This window comes from Lepus europaeus, chromosome 13 (assembly GCF_033115175.1).
Source record: "Lepus europaeus isolate LE1 chromosome 13, mLepTim1.pri, whole genome shotgun sequence".
Lineage (NCBI taxonomy): Eukaryota > Metazoa > Chordata > Mammalia > Lagomorpha > Leporidae > Lepus > Lepus europaeus.
The window spans coordinates 29149644-29169637 of NC_084839.1; the positions used below are offsets into that span (position 1 = coordinate 29149644).

A 19994-nucleotide genomic window follows, 5' to 3' on the forward strand; every position below is an offset into this window, starting at 1 on the left:
TGAGAAAGTTCTATTCTATTCCTAGTTTGCTGACTATTTTTGTCATAAAATGATACTGAATTTTTTCTCTTTCTGTTGAGATGACTATGTGGCATATTCCCTTCCTTTATTCTATTAAGATAGTATTTTGAAAAATACGTTTATTGGAGCCAGCGCTGTGGCGTAGTGAATAAAGCCACTACCTGCAGTGCTGGCATCCCATATGGCACTGGTTTGAGTCCTGGCTGCTCCACTACCTCTCCAGCTCTCTGCTATGACCTGGGAAAGAAGCACAAGATGACCCAAATCCTCTGCACCTGCATGGGAGACCTGGAAGAAGCTCCTGGTCCCTGGCTTCAGAACAGTGCAGCTCCGGCCATTGCAGCCAATTGGGGAGTGAACCAGCGGATGGAAGGCCTCTTCATCTCTGTAACTCTGCCTTCGAATAAATAAATAAATCTTTTAAAAAACAAATTTATTTATTCTTTTTTTTTTTTTTTATAGTTGAAAGACAGTGATAGAGAGGAGATCTTCCATCTATTGGTTCATTCGCCCAGCCAGGGCTGGGCCAGGCCTAAATCAGGAGTCCTGAACTCTCTCTGGGTCTCCCCCATGGTTGGCAGGGGCTCCATCATTTGGGCCATCTTCTGCTATCTTCCCAGGTGCATTAGCACGAATACTGGATTAGAAGCATCAGAGCAGGGACTCCAACCAGCACTCTGATATTAGATGCCAGCATCAAAAGTTGTGGCTTAACCTGATGTGCCACAATACCAGTCCTTATTAAGGCAGTATTTTTTGTTGGTTGATTTGTAGGCATTAAACCAATCTTGCATTGCATTCCTGGGATAAATCCCATTTGGTGATAGTATGAAATCCTTTTAATCTCCTGCTGAATTTGGTTTGCTAGTATTTTTATTGAGGATTTTTGTTTCTATATTTCGTAAGAAATATTTGTAGTTTTCTTTTTTGTTAAGTCTTTGATTTTGGTGTCAGGGTAATACTGGCTTTATGAATAAATTACAAAGTGTTCCCACTTCTGTTTTTTGGAAATCTTTGTGAAGGATTGTATTACATTTTTTTAAAACATTTTGTAAAATTCACCAATGAAGCTTTCTGGTCCTGGGGCTTTCTTTGCAAGCAGTTTTTTGATTTATAATCAGTCTCTTTACATGTGACAGATTTATTCAGATTGTCTGTTTAATTTTAAGGAGTCAGCTTTAGGAGGTGTGCTGGCGTTGTGGCCACTGCTTAGGACAGCCACATCCTGTATCTGAATGCTGGTTTGAGTCCCAGCTACTTGGTGTGCAATCTAGTTTCCTGCTAATGGAAGATCGGTCTGTCTCTCCATCTTGTCAATCTGCCTTTCAAATAAATAAACAAAACAGAGCTTTGGTGGTTGATGTCTTTCTAGGAATTTGTCCTTGTAATCTATGATATATAATGTATTGGTTATGTAATTTGTTATTTAATTGCTCATAGTATTCTCTTAATTCTTTGTATATCTGTAAGAATAGTGAGAATATCCCCTTTTTTCATTCTTGATGTTAATTTTAGTCTTCTCTGTTTTCTTCTTGGTCAGTCTGGTTAAAGATTATCAATTTTGATGATTCGAAGAACCAACATTTTTAATTTATTTTTCTCTTTTTTAATTCTGTTTTATGAATTTCTGCTCAAGTCTTTATTATTTCACTTTTTAGTTTAGAACGTTAATATCAGTGTTCACCAAAAACATCTCCCATTGAAATTATTAACAGAAAGTAGATTGTGAAGGTAGATCATATTTAAAGTGTTAGAGAGGCTAGTATTATGGCACAACAGGTTAAGTTGCTGCTCACAATGCTGGCATCTTGTATGAGAGTGCCAGTTCAAGTTCCAGTTGCTCCACTTCCATCCAGCTCCCTGCACCTGGGAAGGCAGCAGATGGCCCAAGTACCTGGGTCCCTGCTGCCTATGTGAGACATCAAGATAGAGTTTTTAGAGTTCCTTGCTCCTGGCTTTGGCCTGCCCCAGCCCTGGCTGTTGCAGCTGTTTGGGGAGTTTACCAGTGAATAAAGAGTGTGCTCTCTCTCCCACCCTCCCCACCCCCCGCTTTGCTCACCCTTTAAAATAATTAAGTAAATAAATAAAATTAAAAAAAAATAAATAAAACTTTTTATTTATTTACTTTTTTTAATTTTTTGCCAGGCAGAGTTAGACAGTGAGAGAGAGAGAGAGACAGAGAGTTATAGACAGTGAGAGACAGAGAGAAAGGTCTTCCTTCTGTTGGTTCACTCCCCTAATGGCCACTACAGCCAGTGCTGCGCCAATCTGAAGCCAGGAGCCTCCTGGTACTTCCTCCTGGTCTCCCATGTGGGTGCAGGGCCCAAGCACTTGGGCCACCCTCCATTGCCCTCCCGGGCTACAGCAGAGAGCTAGACTGGAAGAGGAGCAACCAGGACTAGTACCCGGCTCCCCAACTGGGACTAGAACCTGGGGTGCTGGCGCCGCAGGCGGAGGATTAGCCAAGTGAGCCACGGCGCCAGGCAAAAAATTGTATTTCTGTATTCTGTCAGCGAACAACTGGGAAATAAAGTTAACATGATAAATGCTTATAATAGCATCAAGAATATGATCAATCAATTTCACATTTTGGTTTTTATTTAAGAGAAATGAAGACGTGTATCCTATGGGGTTGAATTTATTGACATGGGTGAGCAATGAAAATGCTCCTCATTGGAATTCCAGTAACTCCTAGCTCTGTGTGACCTGCAACATCTCCATTCAGTTTACAGCTCTTTGGTAGTTGGTTAAGAAATTTTGCCTTGCACAGGTACAGCTTAGTATTCACCTGAGACCTCAAAATGAATGTCTATTGAGATATCTTGAGTTCATTCTTTGCACAAGTCTCTTTTTCCAGGTATTTTGCACTGCAAGTTCTTGTTGCCTCTTTATCCTTGGATTCTGATCTTTTTCCTCAACTCAGTAAGACCTTGCTGTGCTTTGTTTGGTTTCTGCTTTTCTGTGCTACAGCCCTGAGATTACCTATAGGTAGAACACTTGGTTGATTGTTTTTTAATGTGCCATGTTGTCTAACTGCTCCTATATTTTGTCCAGTTTGGGAGTGAACCAGCAGATGGAAGACCTTTCTGTCTCTCCCTTTCTCTGTAACTCTATGTTTCAAGTAAATAAAATAAAAATTTTTTTTAAAAGGATGGTGTTAAAATAGCAAAGTGATATAAGATAAAAAACTAATATTCTAAACTGCCTTGGATTTGTTATTAATTTGTGTATTATGTAAATTATGTTGTAAATTGTTGAACTGTTGTATAAATCTAAATTCAAAAATAAAATCTTGACTAAATTCCAAACTAGCTGTAAGAGGTATGTCATATTATTGACTTTTTAAAAATGTTTTTGATTATAAAAGTTTAATTTAGTGTATCAGACCTTTAAACATATCTTGTTGGAAATTATAATTTTAAAGAGCACATTTAAGACAAGGAACATGTGTTGTATTTTTTGTCTCAGCAATTATTTCATCTAAATGAGAATAGTCAATAACTGAATTGTATTTCATTTCAGAATGCTGAGGCTTGGAATAATTTATCAACTTCCTATATCCGATTAAAACAAAAGTAAGTATATCAGACAAATATGAAGAAATTTGCTTTTGAAATTGCAAATGAGATCTTTTTCTGATGGAACACTGAAACATTGTGCCTTCCTCTGTGTCTTTTTCCATTTTCCACCCTCTTATGTGACTTACAACAGTGTAACATAGCACTTTGGCTTCTGATTGGTAGGTAGGTAAGTAGGAAGGTAGGTAGGTATAGGGACAAATGTCAATTTTATTTATTTATTTGAAAGACAGAGAGTAAGAGTGAGAGTGAGAAAGAGAGAGGGGCTGGCGCCTTGGTGCACTAGGGTTAATGTTCTGCCTGTGGCGCCGGCATCCCATATGGGTGCCGGGTTCTAGTCTTGGTTGCTCCTCTTCCAGTCTAGCTCTCTGCTGTGGCCCGAGAGGGCAGTGGAGGATGGCCCAAGTGCTTGGGCCCCTGCACCTGGCATGGAAGACCAGGAGGAAGCACCTGGCTTCTGGCTTTGGATTGGCGTAGCTCTGGCTGTTGTGGCCATTTGGGAGAGTGAACCAGTGGAGGGAAGACCTTTCTCTCTGTCTTTCTCTCTCACTGTCTGTAACTTTATCATCAAATAAATAAATAAAAATCTTTATAAAAAAAAAAAAGAGAGAGAGAGAAAGAAACAGATCTTCCATCTGTTGGTTCAGTCCCCAAATGCCCACTACAGCCGGTCTGAGTCAGGCCGAAGCCAAGACCGGGCACTCAGTCCAAGTCACCCACAAAAGTGACAAGGACCCAGCAACTTAACACTATTACCTGTTGCCTCCCAGTGTGTGCATTAGCAAGAAGCTGGAATTAAGAGCAGAGCTGGGACTTAAACCCAGGCACTCTAATATGGGACATAGGAAGTCCCATGTGACATTTTAACCTGTCATAGTCTTTTGACTTCTAAATATATAGTATTTCTTGAAAACATTTAATATGTAATAAAATAAGCAATACTGCTTGAAATATTTATTTCATAGTGAAGTTTTCCATTGTAAATTTCATTACATGGTAGTGTAAGCATACTTATAATTGGCAAACTCTGTTGATTAGTTTTTTAAATAGATTGCTTGTTCTGTATTAGACATTACTAAGAAATGTACATAAATATGAACCAGAATCTTCAGGGAAAATATGCTTATAAAGTAAAATATTATGCTATATTATTAAGAAATTGGTTTGCAGTGGAAACTATATGCAATGAGTAGCAAGCGTGAATACAAAGAGGGCAGTAATAGTAGTGGGTGATATTTATAGAGGGCTTATATGCCAGATGCTCATTTAGTCCTGTGCGGATCTCAGAAGAGGGAAAGTGAATGGTCCTGGGTCAGGAATGCTTGCGAGAGAATGTTAGACTCAAGCTAAAATCTGAAGGATGGTTAGAAGGGCCAGAGGGCAGCCTCTAGGCAGGGGAAATGATGTGACCAAATGCAGAGTGACAGAAATGAATGAATGAAATAGTTTAGGAGATAGGACATAAAATAGTCCAGCTAAAGAATATGTGGAGTCTAATGAGGATAAGGTTGGAAAGGTAGTCTGGAGTCACACTGTGATATGTTGATTATCTGACTAACAAGTTAAGACTATTTTCTTGATAATAGGAGGCCAGAGATTTCCACGGTGTAATTTCATGAAGAAAGAAGCTTTTTAGGAAGATTTATCTAGTGGCAGTGTATGAGACAGACTAGAGAGGAAATTGGAGGCTGGGAAACCAGTTAGGAGACAGCTGTTGTAACAATCCAGGCATGAGATAACTAGAGTGGAAAAAGAAAGGGCAGATGCCAAACAGCTTATAAAGGGGACAACCAGCTGGGCTATTGACTGGCTACAGAAAGCAAAAGAAAGGGAAAAGGCAAAGATTGCTACTGCTAGAATTTCAGTAAATTCACTAGAGAATGGATATGTTTCCGTTTTTATTTGGCCTTATTTTTAAATTGAATTTAGTTTTTCTTTGTGGATCACAGGATATTTCTGAAGACATTGAATCCATGTACATTGACAGTCTTCATAAATAAAGTACTGTTTGTTCTCCCATGCACTTCAGACAATAATATTATGTTCTTGATTGCCACTGATTATGTTAAACTCACTGGAGACCATTTTGGTTTAGAGCAATGGGCAGGGAAAATTCCCTTTCATAGTTATAGAATGACCTCAGTGAGTTTTACTAGTAACTCAGGCCCTCGATACACTGCTTTGTCTTTCAGCCCAGTAATCTTACAAATATTACTTCTCTCTTAAGGGTTCTTGCATAGTATTCAAAAACCTATTTTTGATACTTTCTTGCTTTCCTGCTGCTCCCCAAATAGGTTTTTGTGTAAAAGTGAGGTTGCAGAGTCTGATGAAATCAATCATTTGTCCTTGCCTTTTTACTCTTTCTGCTTTTCCTTTTTTCTCTTTGCTGCTACTCCAGACAGCTAATTTTGGACTCATGAGATTGTTACTTCAGTCCTCAATGGAATCCTGTCTGTGCCTTAGAAGTGGCCCATTAAACTATCTCATGTGTCCCTTTGTTATCACAAAGTTCTTCATAAAGTGCTCTCTTCACTTTCTTTTGATTCCCCTATGCCTCATGTCACTACCAATCCCTTGGGAAAGCTTTCTCCTTTTTGTGTACAACACTCATAGTGTAGTATCTCTATCATAGTTTGGTTGGTAAATGAATCCTGAAATAAAGATCCTTATAAAGAAGATATACTTCCCAAAAAGAAAAAATAATTCATTGCCAATGTTTTGAGGTCAGGAAATTGTGATTAGAAAATGAAGGATATAAAGGAAAAAAGTAGTAATCCACTTGTTGAATTCTTTTCAGATAACTTCACTGCTACTTCTTAGTAGATGGGAGAACTGAGGAGTCTTAATCCAGCACTGTTGAAGGCAGTTGCTGTTGTGTGGGGTTGGGGTAGGATGGGAATAGGTAGAGTGGAGAAAGGAAAACAAAAAGAAAAAAACCCATAGAAATTATGTATGGCTGAATTTGAAGAAATATTTGTTTCTTTTCATAATCCCTTTTATTTTTGCAAGAGGAGATCCTTAATAATTATTTTAGTTATAGTCAGGAGATGACAAACTATTATACATATAAAAATGGTTTTGCACTTACTCTTGAGTGGTAAGTTTAGCTGGTTATAAAATTTTAGGTTGACAATTATTTTCACTTAGCACTTTAAAAATATATTCTATTGGGACTGTTGTGGCAAAATAGGTTAAGCTGCTGCTTATGATGCCATTATCCCATATTGGAATGCTGGTTTGAGTCCTTACTGTTCTGCTTCTGATCCAGCTTCCAGCTAATATATCTGGGAAGACAGTAGATGACGGCCCAAATACTTGGGCCCTTGCCACCCACATGAGAGACCCAGATGGAGTTCCTGGCTCCTGGCTTTGACCCGGCTTAGCTCTGGAAAGTGAACTGATCTCTCCCTCCCTCCCTCCCTTCCCCCCTCCCCCCCAACTTCTGTGTTTCTCCTTCTCTCTGTCATTTTGCTGCCTTTAAAAGAAAGACATCTTTGTGTGTGTGTGTGTGTGTGTGTGTGGTCTTCTATCATATTTTATTGCTGATGAAATATATACTGTTCTCTGTCTCTCCTTTGTAAGTTTTAGGAATATCTTTATATTCTGCAGGTTCACAAAATGTGTCTAGTTGTTGGTTTATCTTTGTAATGTTTGATATGTGGAATATACTATAGAATTTACATGGAATTACATAGAATATACATAGAATTTACATTGAATACACATAGAATTTAGATCTTTGTTCTGTCCTGGAAAATGCTCAACTATTATTTTTTCAGTACATAGTGATATTCTTTACCCATTTACTCTTAAAATTCTATCATTTATATTTGACCCTTAACCTCTCACTTTTTTTTTTTTTTTAAGATTTATTTTATTTGAAAGGCAGAGAGAGAGAGAGAGAGAGAAACAGGTCTTCTATCCATTGGTTCACTCCCCTAATGGCTGCAACAGCTGGAGCTGTACCAATCCAAAGCCAGGAGCCTGGAGTTTCTTCCAGGTCTCTCATTCAGGTGCAGGGGCCCAAAGACTTAGGGCATCTTCCACTGCTTTCCCAGGCCATAACAGAGTTGGATCGGAAGTAGAGCTACCAGGACTCAAACCAGCGCCTATATGGAATGTTGGCACTGCAGGCAGTGGCTTTACCAACACTATGCCACAGGCTGGCCCCTCCCTTTTTTCCTTTCTTTACTGATCTTTAGTCTGAAGTCTGTATGAATTCCTAAGTTTTATCTTCTAGTTTCTTTTTAACTGTGTTCAGACCAGTTCTGCCACCTGTTGAGGTTTTTGTTTTGTTTACTTTAATGTCTCTTTTATTTTAATTCTAAAATTCCCAGTTCATTTGTATTCCCATCTCCTTGTTTTTTTTTCTGCCAGTTATTGTTTCACAATCTCTTGTTCCTTTTAACTGTAAATTATTTATTTGTCTCTTTCAGTATTCTCAACACATTTATTTAAGGACTTGCTAGATTGTTCCTTAAAATTAGTTTTTTCTGGCCGGCGCCGTGGCTCAGTAGGCTAATCCTCCGCCTTGCAGCGCCGGCACACCGGGTTCTAGTCCCGGTCAGGGCACCGATCCTGTCCCGGTTGCCCCTCTTCCAGGCCAGCTCTCTGCTGTGGCCAGGGAGTGCAGTGGAGGATGGCCCAAGTGCTTGGGCCCTGCACCCCATGGGAGACCAGGAGAAGCACCTGGCTCCTTCCATCGGAACAGCGCGGTGCGCCAGCCGCAGCGCGCCTACCGCGGCGGCCATTGGAGGGTGAACCAACGGCAAAAAGGAAGACCTTTCTCTCTGTCTCCCTCTACTGTCCACTCTGCCTATCAAAAAAAAAAAATTAGTTTTTTCTGTAACAAGTTTGTGCCCTGTTGGTTAATTTTGTTGACTGTCTTTCCTAGCTGGCATAGAAATTTTTCCCCTTCCACAGGTTGTGGGAGTTTCGTTTTGTGGATTCATTTATAATATGAGACATTTTTCATTTTGTTTTGACCTCCTCACTTCAGGACTGTCCACTTTATACTCACTACATTTCGTGTTGCAGGTTTGCAGTTGCTCTTGACCGTTCAGACTATGTGGTAACTGATAGCCAATTATGAGAAAATGTCCTTGTTATTAGCAAGCAGATTAGAAAGAGACAATCTCCCTATGTATGCTGTGTATACCACAGGGTCTGTCATTGAATTTTGTGGGAAATTTGAAGTGGCTTGGGATGATTTGGGCCTTTAAATCTGTTTACTAACATGGATGATTAAGGAGCGACAGTCCACACATCTAGCTGTAGCTTATTGTAATAAAAAAGAATTAATTATTGCTGTCTCTAAAATTTGACTTTCAATAGAGTAAAAGCTTTTAGAACTTTACAAGAAGCTCTCAAGTGTAACTATGAACACTGGCAAATCTGGGAAAATTACATCCTTACCAGCACTGACGTTGGAGAATTTTCAGAAGCCATTAAAGCTTATCATCGGCTCTTAGACTTACGAGACAAATACAAAGATGTTCAGGTAGGATATTTATATTTTATTTCAGTTTGGGTTTGATGTTAATCCTTGATTATATGAAGTACTTTGTTTCCTTGACTATGCATAAGAGAATTTGGTTAACTGTGTATACTATATGAAAAAAAAATCTTTATTTTCCTCTTGTCAAATATTCTGTTACACATTAATTCTGGAATTCCAGAATCAAAATGTCTTTGTATAGTCATAAATTCAGTATTACTGTGAGTCAGTTCTGAAAATCTGTTATGTGGTTTGCATATATATAGTCAGCTTGTATAACTAAATAGAATGCGGTCTGTGTTACTTATTCCTTTGGGTTTCTCAGTGTGTCCCGTGACGTGTGGTAGTTGAACGAAATCCCATGCTCGTTTATTCACTCGCTTAATGAGCATTTACTGCGTACCTTCAGGTGATCTGAACGATATAGAAACGATGGCCAGCATTTCCTTTGTAGTGTTTAATGGGATTGTCCTCTTTTTGATGAAATGAAGTTATCCTTTCAGACAGTTCAGGACATTGAAGGCAATATGTGGGTTATCCAAAAGGTGAAGTAAAGCAGACTGGGTTTGATAGTAACTGAAGGCATGTATACAAAACGGTAGGGTATGTAGGAGCTTATGGGGTATGAAGTAAAGGCTAGAAAACTTAACATTTTATTTGCAATAATCAACATATATTATCGAAAGTGGTAAATTTGGAATTATGGAAAATTAGGAATATCATCTAATATCTCACTGATCTTCAGCCCTGTTATCTTTACCCCAGTTATTCCAAAACTCATCTTATTTGAGCACTTGTCTTAGAGTTTCTGCCTTTGACTTGTATACATGGTCTTTAGAGCCCAGTTAATTGGCTAGGTTATTTTAAGGTTCAGGTTCTGGGCACTTCATCTGAAAGCTGTGACTTCAAGTAGAAGCATATAACCACTTGCAGGAGTTAACTGATACCTGTTTAATTACTTTTCTTATTCTTGTTGTTTTGGTTGGTCCTTTCTAAATATCACACTTAAATCTAATCCCATTAATCCTCTGTGTTGTGCCTCCAATTTCTAACTGATCTGCTTTTCTTCCAATATGAGTTGGATTTCCCCTTTAAATCTATGCTTAACCCTCAGCAGTCCTTCATATCTGTTAAAGATTAGTAGCAATTGGTTCACTAGTTTGAATTTTTGGATCTGGAGAAAATTCTGATTCTCCATTCATGTTTGGCATCAGTGGGAGTTGGTACTTCAAAAAGTTTATTAAAAATGGAATTAAAAGATAAATTTATTTTGCTACAAAAAATTTTTTTGAACTCCATGAATAATGTTCATTTTATGTATACTTTTTAAGGACTCCTCCCCTAAGCATAGATTTCAAAATATTTACATTGAAAAAATCATATCTTTTAATTTCATTTTCTCAAAAATGTTTTTAAGTCCCCTTATACAGAAGAAACCCAAATTGCTACATTTAGGTTCCTGTTTACCCATAAGAGACAGATTTGTGTGGATTATGATAGGTAACCATCTATTTTCTACTTTCTTTTTAAGATTCATTTTATTTATTTGAAAGAGTTACAGAGAGAGGTAGAGAGAGAGAGAGAGAGAGAGAGAGAGAGAGATCTATCCACAAGTTCACTTCCCAAATGGCTGCAATGGCCAGAGCCAGGAGCCAAGAGCTTCTCCCACGTGAATGCAGGGTCCCAAGCACTTAGACCATCCTTCGCTGCTTTCCCAAGCACATTAGCAGGGAGCTGGTTCAGAAGCGGAGAAGCCAGGACCCAAGCTGGTACCCACATGGGATGCCTGTACTGAAGGCTGGGGCTCTAACCCACTGCGCCAGCCTCTATTTTCTGTCTCACTTGTTCTCCCCCTGCTTCTCAAGACACAGAGCAGGTCAAAGTGGGACATGGTAAAGTAATCGTTAACTTTTACTGAGGGCTTGTTCTGTTTCAGACGCTATTCTAAGCACTTTATATGAATTAGCTTATTTAATTCTCCCTACATCTATGAAGGACACATTTGGACTCTTGTAAGCTATGTCTGACTCTGGAATGCATATGTGTATCTTCTCCTCTGTGTTAAAGAAACTAACCATATCAAGTGGAGTACCTGTCCAAAGGTTGTTTTGTTTTATTTTGTTTTTTGACAGGCAAAGTTAGACAGTAAGAGAGAGAGACAGAGAGAAAGGTCTTCCTTCCGTTGGTTCACCCCGCAAATGGCCACTACAGCAGGCACGCTGTGCCGATCTGAAGCCAGGAGCCAGGTGCTTCCTCCTGGTCTCCCATGCGGGTGCAGGGCCCAAGCACTTGGGCCATCCTCCACTTCCTTCCCGAGCCACAGCAGAGAGCTGGACTGGAAGAGAAGCAACCGGGACAGAATCCAGCGCTCCGACCAGGACTAGAACCCGGAGTGCCAGCACTGCAGGCAGAGGATTAGGCTAGTGAGCCGTGGCGCCGTCCAAGGTTGTTTTGAAAGCTGTTACTTCTCTGTCATAGAAAGTTGTGAAGTCATCAAGATAGTGCTGATTTTAGTTGACTCAGTTATACCAAATGTGCCAAATATTGCTAACTGATACCTGAGAAACATAAAGTAGTTCCTGTACTGAAAATAATAATGCACAATAAAATAGATTCAGCCTGGATCCCCCTTATTTCTTCTAATTACAGTAGCTGAAAAATATGGGAGAATTTTGCATAAACTTCTTTTTTGCTAATAACCCCAGCTTAAGAGTTTCATCCTCCTCAGAATGAAAAAAATTCTTGCTAATGTTTAGATGATACTGCTGTATTTGAACATCTATACATGTATGGGGGAGAAGAAAGAATGATTTATTGGTAGTTGCAGTGGTAGACACCAACAGAGAGAATTATGGAAAAAATAATATGAGTATAGTTACTTGATCTCAAAAAGATACAGCTTTCGGTTGTTGATTTGAGTGTTGTATACCGAATCAAATGCACAGGAATGATAAGAACATTTGCTTAGAAATCTTTCAAGATCCTTTCCTAAGAAAGAATTAAAGGGCCCCAAAATGCATGGAGATACATTTGAACATTTTTTGGAAAAAGATAAAAAATCTCTTAGAAAAGCATTTTCCAGCCTAAAGTTGAATACTTTAACTTTTATCTTAAGTGGATTTTTCATACATATTTTGTGATCATATTCATAGCATCTCACTCCTCTAATCATAAGATATTTTCAACCGTAGCACAATTGTGTTCTGATGTTCATTTAAAAAGTTTCAGTCTTATACCTGATTTAGCAGAGTACTTAACTTACATCCTTATAAACATAAGTGAAATTTAAAATTTTTTTCTGAAGACAGTTAAATTTTAAGTTTAAATTCATGGCCAGTTAATTTTTTATTTCTTTTCTTCTAATTCTTCCATTATTTCTCAGTTTCAGAATATGAAGTCAAGTTCCTTTAGTACAATTATATTTCATCTGAGCATGAATATTTCAATGAGTTTAAAATTAATTTCTATAAACGTTCAATATTTTCAAAAGCCATCAAGAATGACATTTGTGTGTTTTTTTTAAAGATTTATTTATTTATTTATTTGAAAGACAGAGTTACAGAGAGGCAGAGACCAAGAGAGAGAGAGGGAGAGAGAGGTCTTTCTTCACTCTTCAAATGGGTGCAGCAGCCCACCCCGAGATAGGCCTTTCCAAAGCCAGGGACAGGAGCTTCTTCCAGGTCTCCCATGTGGGTGCAGCGGTCCAAGCACTTGGGCCATCTTCCACTGCTTTCCCAGGCCATAGCAGAGAGTTGGATAGGAAATGGAGCAGCCAAGTTTCGAATTTTGCGCATATGGGATGCCGGCACTGCAGACTGTGGCTTTACGCATTATACCACAGTGCTGGTCCTAGGATTTGCTTTCCTGAAACTTCCCTCCTGCAATCCTAATCTGCACACAGGAACACCAACAAGAGGTCCTGCTAGGCTCAAAATACTCTTCATATACCAAGCACTTTGAGAAGCATAAAATGCTATAAAGATGTCAGTTTTTGTAGCTGTTAGTATATTTTTCATGTTAGGAACTCAGGTGAAATGATTATCTTTAGTGTTTCATAGAAAACTTTCAGGGCCGACGCCGTGGCTCAACAGGCTAATCCTCCGCCTTGCGGCGCCGGCACACCAGGTTCTAGTCCTGGTCGGGGCACCAGATTCTGTCCCGGTTGCCCCTCTTCCAGGCCAGCTCTCTGCTGTGGCCAGGGAGTGCAGAGGAGGATGGCCCAAGTACTTGGGCCCTGCACCCCATGGGAGACCAGGATAAGCGCCTGGCTCCTGCCATCAGATCAGCGCAGTGCGCCGGCCCCAGCGCACCAGCCGCGGTGGCCATTGGAGGGTGAACCAATGGCAAGGGAAGACCTTTCTCTCTGTCTCTCTCTCTCACTGTCCACTCTGCCTATCTTAAAAAAAAAAAAAAAAGAAAACTTTCCGGTGTTCAGATATAGAAATAATCACAGAGAGGTAATATGTCTGTATCAAAAAGAGAGGCCCTGTCAGCAGCTGTCTTTTTTTAAAAAATTTATTTATTTGAAAGGCTCAGAGAGAGAGAGAGAGAGAGAGAGAGAGACCGAGACAGAGACAGAGACAGAGGGAGATAAATCTTCCTCTTGCTGATTTCCTCACAAGTGCAGTGACTGGGTCTGAGCCAGATTGAAGCCAGGAGCCAGGAGCTGGGACTCGAATCAGTGCCCATATGAGATGTTTGTGTTGCGGGCAGTGGCTTTACCTTCCAGGCCACAGCAACGGCCTCAGTAGCTGTCTTTAGAAGTGTCAAAGAAGGGCCGGTGCTATGACTTAGTGGGTAAAGCTGCCATCTGCAGTGCCAGCATCCCATATGGGTTCCAGCTCAAGTCCTGGCTGCTCCACTTCTGATCCAGCTCTCTGCTATGGCCTGGGAAAGCAGCTGAGGATGACCCAAGTCCTTGGGCCTTTGCACCCACGTGGGAGACCTGGAAGAAGCTCCTGGCTCCTGGCTTCAGATTGGCTCAGATCCAGCTGTTGTGGCCATTTGGAGAGTGAACCAGCAGATGGAAGATCTCTCTCTGTCTCTCTCTGCCTCTGCCTCTTTGTAACTCTGCCTTTCAAATAAATAAATAAATCTTTTTTTTAAAAAACAATGTCAAAGATTCGTGATGGCAGGTTTAGCCTCTGGCAAGTGGAGTTTGAATCACCATACAGTGATAAAGGCATCATTGAAAGGAAGTCGAGATACCTTTTGATGGGCTCTGGCATATTTGGCCTTCTGGGATGTTCTGTCACTGGGCTTTATGACAACCAGTCAGTGCACGCCAAGACGGTTGATAGGCTGCCTACAATATTTTAATCTTGTGTACGAAAATTTTACTTAATTTAACTGTACATCTATGTCAGCAATTGTCTTTTAAAAAATCTCTGGTATTCATGTTTGAGACTACCTGACCCCATCCTATTTTAATTTGCTTTGGAGTTCTTTTCTTTTCTTATTCTATTTTTTAATGGATGTGGATTTAGATAATGTCATTTTAAGTTTTTTTTTTTATTGTGTGTGTGCATATGTGTGCAAATGTGTAAATTCATACTCATTTTAAAACTGGTGGGGTAAATTACCTAAAAAGTATTCTGTTTTTTGTAAAGTATTTGTGATAAGAAGTGAGTGGATAAATATTATTTCCTTTTTTTCTCTTGATTTTTTTTTTTAATAAAGATTTATTTATTTATTTAAAAGTCAGAGTTACACTGAGAGAGGAGAAGCAGAGAGAGAGAGAGAGAGGTCTTCCATCCAATGGTTCACTCCCCAATTGGCTGCAACGGCCAGAGCTGTGCCAATCCACAGCCAGGAGCCAGGAGCTTCTGGGTTTCCCACGCAACTGCAGGGTCCCAAGGACTTGGGCCATCTTCTGCTGCTTTCCCAGGCCATAGCAGAGAACTGGATCAGAAGTGGAGCAGCCGGGTCTTGAACCAGCACCCATATGGGATGCTGGCGCTTTAGGCCAGGGCACCACAGCGCCAGCTCCTCTCTCCATTTCTTAAATTTGAACTCAGGAAATTAACATAAATGGAGTATTTACTATGTTCCTACCACTTAATGTAGATCATCTTTTATTCAGCATACAATACATTTGATGGATGCTAATATTCCCCATCTTAAAGTGGATAAATATGAAACCCAGAGGTATTATATAAATTGACCAGTTATATAGCCAGTAGGAACTGAAGATAGAAATCATGTGTGGGCATGCCAAATTATTCTCATCATTTCAGGACTTTTCAGTGATAGTGCCTACTGATAATATTCATGCCCATATTGTACATACTTCTGTTTATCCTGAGACTCATTTTTCTGTGTAATTAGTCCCTGTTCAGTTTCCAGTATTAAAAATAATGCCATGGGTATCCATGTAAACAGGTCCTGTGTATGTCCTTGCTTCTTTCCTCAGAATAAATTCTCATACTGATTTTTTAGGTATTTTTCCCTATTTCTTATTTCTTCTTGATAATTTGGCAATCATTTTGGAAAAAGGATTCAAGTATTACATTATCTATACTTCATTAGTTGTTTGTATGTGGAAGGGGAGGTGAAGGAAATTAACATAAAAGGAGTATTTACTATGTTCCTACCACTTAATGTAGATCATCTTTTATTCAGCATACAATACATTTGATGGATGCTAATATTCCCCATTTTAAAGTTGACCAGTTATATAGCTAGTAGGACCTGAAGATAGAAATCATGTGTGGGCATGCCAAATTATTCTCATCATTTCAGGACTTGAAGTCTATGGGGAGGCTTATATTAAAAAGCAAATTTCCCAGTTATCTTCACGTGTATGTGACAAAGTTTTTTTTTTTTTTAAATTTGAAGTATAATTTACATATAATAAAATCACAGATCTTAAGCATTTGTTTGATGTATTTTTACCATTATATATTCTTGTGTACTCACCATTCAAAGTGGTTATGGAAATTTTCGTTCTCATACAAAGTTCTCTTATGCCCTTTTCAAATCAGTAGAATGTCTACCCCTGCCACACACCTACCCAGTTACTTTCTAATTTCTATCACCACAGTTCAGTTGTGATTTTTCTCAAATATCTTATAAGTAGAATTATGCAATACATGTTCCCATATACTGATGTGGTTTTTTATGTGGATTTCTTTCTTTTTCTTTTTCTTTTTTTTTTTTTTTTTTTTTTTCAGGAAACTGAAGGTGGTGTTATAGTGCAGTGGGGCAGGTTGCTGACTACATTGAAGTTTTTCTTTTTTTTTTTTTAAAGATTTATTTATTTATTTGAGAGGCAGAGTTATAGAGAGGCAGAGAGAGAGAGAGAAAGAGAGAGATCTTCCAGCCGCTGGTTCACTTCCCAGATAGCTGTAATGGTCAGATCTGAGCTGATCTGAAGATTGGAGCAGGAGCTTCTTCCAGGTCTCCCACATGGGTGCAGAGGCCCAAGAAATTGGGCCATCTTCTACTGCTTTCCCAGGCCATAGCAGAGAGCGTGTTCAGAGGTGGAGCAGCCAGTATCGAACCTTCGCCAGTATGGGGTGCCAGCATTGCAGGCGGCAGCTTTACCCCCATGCCACAGCACTGGCCCCAGCACTGAAGTCTTAAAGCAAGTGATGGTGGAGAATTACCTGAAAGAAAATAATGGATTTCTTTTGTAGAATTTATAGCTTTGTAATTTAGGCTTTATGTCTAGTTTTGCTGCAGCATCAGAGGCTCAGCAAGGTAAACTTGTCTTGTAAGGCTGATGAGGCCCATCTTTAGCTAATAAATAGTAAAGCCAAGAATTAAGTCTGGCCTATTCAACCTAAAACTTTTCCACACTCTTAAGATTTTTATTTGTATATGGACGTATTTATTGTTGAAGGAATGAAAAAGAAAATGCTCAACCACATGCCTGGCTCTGATAACTGAGGTTTGGGAAAGCCAAGGATCAAGGTTATCAGTCTAGGAAACAGCGCTGAGAGCTCCAAGTGGGCCAGGGAGTTAGCCAAGCAGGAGTGGTGGGAAATTGCTTAATTCCTGGCCTGCAGCCTCCTGGAAGTTTTTGTAATGGGACCTAAGGCAGTCCTGTTCCTTCCTGCTATGAGGACCTCCAGGATTCAAAGGGTCAACACCTTGTTCTTTAGGCCAAGATTTTGCTAAGAGTTGGCCAACAATTTCAAGGTTAGTGTTGGGGGAAGAGTATAATCATAGTTTTCTCTTTGTACAGATTTTTAAGCATATTATAATCAGTGCTCCATTTAAGAAGCCTTTGTCTTAGTTATTCTCTGCTTACTGCATCTGATATGTATGGTCCATGATGGACACGGGAAATGGATTTAAGATAAAGAATGAAACACAAGTTGGATATTATCTAAATGAATTAGAGAAGAGGGCGAGGGATTTGTTCGCCATCACTTATATTTAGTGGCATGATGTCAGCTTGGGTAGGATATGAGGGGCTACCGGGTTATTTATTCTGATTAAAATGAAATCTCTCACTCATCATGCACAAGGGATCTGCTATAAGATTATCAGCAGGTTTCCCATATGCTTTAGAAGACAGAAGTCAGTGGGCTGATATATTCAAAGTGGTAAAGGAAAAAAAAAAAAGTCACAAGAATTTTGTATCCAGCAAAACTGTTCTTTGGAAATAAAGGAGAAATTTATATCCAAGTAAACAAAAACTGAGGGAGTTCGTTACCATTTTGAAAGAAATTCTCAAAGAAGCCCTGCAATAAGAAAAGAAAATCTATAAAGCCGTAGCTTGAAACTGTATAAAAAATTAAAGATCTCGGGGCCGGCACTATGGCGTAGCTGGTAAAGTCACCATGTGCAGTGCTGGCATCCCATGTGGCTGCCAGTTCAGGTCCTGGCTACTCCACTTTCGATCTAGCTCTCTGATATGGCCTGGGAGAGCAGTGGAAGATGGCCCAAGTCTTTGGGCCCCTGCACCCATGTGGGAGATCTGGGAGAAGCTCCTGGTTCCTGGCTGTGGATTGGCACAGCTCTGGCTGTTGCAGCCATTTGGGGAGTGAACCCGCAGATGGAAGACTCTCTCTTTCTTCTTCTGCATCTCTGTAACTCTGCCTTTGAAATAAATAATTAAAAATCTTTAAAAAAAAAAAAAAAGAAAGAAAGAAAGAAAAGGGCTTCAGTAAAGCTAAAAACATGATAGTTATAAAAACTAGTACAGACTAAGCATTCCTATTCTGAAAATCCATATTTGAAATGTTCCAAACCCAGTGATATTTAGATTACAGATTTTAAAGTAAGAAATGCTGAAATCTATGCAAATCTAAAATACTCTAAAATCTGAGACATTTGGATAACGGATACTCAATCTATAGTATTATAGTAACAATAGTTTTCATGTCCACTTATTGCTTTCTATATGACTAAGACATTTTAAAAATACATTGACTATTTTAAATGCTAGTATTATTGTAACTGGTTTTGAACCCCACATTTTACTTCCTACTTAATTTTGGAGAATAATGCATCATAAATTATTAGTTTGTGTTTTTTTCATGATGTTTACTATAATTTTATGACATCATCAAATAAAAAGTGTAAGAACAGAGCTGTTAAAGGAGCAGATTTTGTATGTTGTCAAACTTTAAAACAGATGTATACAGAACATTCTAACCTAGAAAAGAACACACACATTCTTCATAAGTGCACATGAAACATTTTCCAGGATAGACCATATGTTAGGCCACAAATTAAGTCTCAGTAGATTTTAAAAGATATTAAACAAAGCCACCACAGGATGAAGTCAAGTTAGTAAAAGAAGAAAAACTGAAAAATTTGCAAAATTGCAGAAATTAAGCAGCATTTTAAAAAGTAAATAATGAATCAACTATTCAAAAACATCTAGAGACAAATAAAAATAAAAGCACAATATATTAAAATTTATCAGAAACAGGGGCCAGTGCTGTGGTGCAGCAGGTTAACGCCCCGGTCTGAAGTGCTGGCATCCCATATGAGCACTGGTTCTAGTCCTGGCTGCTCCTCTTTTGATTCAGCCCTCTGCTGTGGCCTGGAAGAGCAGTAGAAAATGGCCCAAGTCCTTGGGCCCCTGCACCCATGTGGGAGACCCAGAGGAAGCTCCTGGCTCCTGGCTTTGGATCGACACAGCTCTGGCCATTTTGGCCAATTGGGGTGTGAGCCATCAAATGGAAGACCTCTCTCTCTCGCCCTCTCTCTTGCTCTCTGCCTCTCCTCTCTCTGTGTAACTCTGACTTTAAAATAAATGAATAAATCTTTAAAAAATTTATCAGATACAGCAAAAATAGTGCTAAGGGAGAAAATTATTGCTATAAATGCTTACACTAAAACACAATAAAAATTTCAAGTTAACAACATGACTTTACAACCTATGGAACTAAACAAAGAGCAAATCAAACCCAAAACTAGCAGGAGAGGAAACAATAAAGATAAGAACACAGAGATCAGTGAAATAGAGAATAGAAATGTAGGGAATAGTCAGTGAAACCAAAGGTTATTTCTTTGAAAGGAAGAACAAAAAGAGGACTAAAACTATTAAAATAAGGAATGTAAGTGGGGACATTACTTCTGATTACAGAAAAAAGAATTATATGAGAGTACTATGAACAAATGTGTCCCAACAAATAGGATAACCTAGAAGAAATGGACACATTCTTAGAAACTCAAAACTTAGCAATATGAAATCACAAAGAAGTAGAAAATCTGAATAGGCCTATAAATTGGAAAGAGATTCAATCAGTAGTGAAAGGTCTCCTGAGGAAGAAAACTTATGGATGTAGTGGCTTCACTGATGAATTACATGAAATACGTACAAAATAATTAACAGTATGTTTTCTCAAACTTTCCAAAAAAATTTGAAGAGAAAGGAATACTTCCTGACTCATTCCTATCCCACTGAGGCTAGCATTATCCTGGTGCCAAAGCCAAGC

At 39.1% G+C, this 19994-nt stretch overlaps 1 protein-coding gene across 1 annotated transcript in view; it reads left to right on the top strand.

Moving 5' to 3' along the window:
• Window positions 1–19994, top strand: part of TTC27 (tetratricopeptide repeat domain 27) — a 213417-nt gene that overhangs the window by 158102 nt on the left and 35321 nt on the right. Inside the window, exons 15-16 of the mRNA XM_062209233.1 lie at window positions 3544–3596; window positions 8934–9099. Coding sequence (XP_062065217.1) covers window positions 3544–3596; window positions 8934–9099 — 219 coding nt within the window. The remainder of the gene's footprint in view (window positions 1–3543; window positions 3597–8933; window positions 9100–19994) is intronic.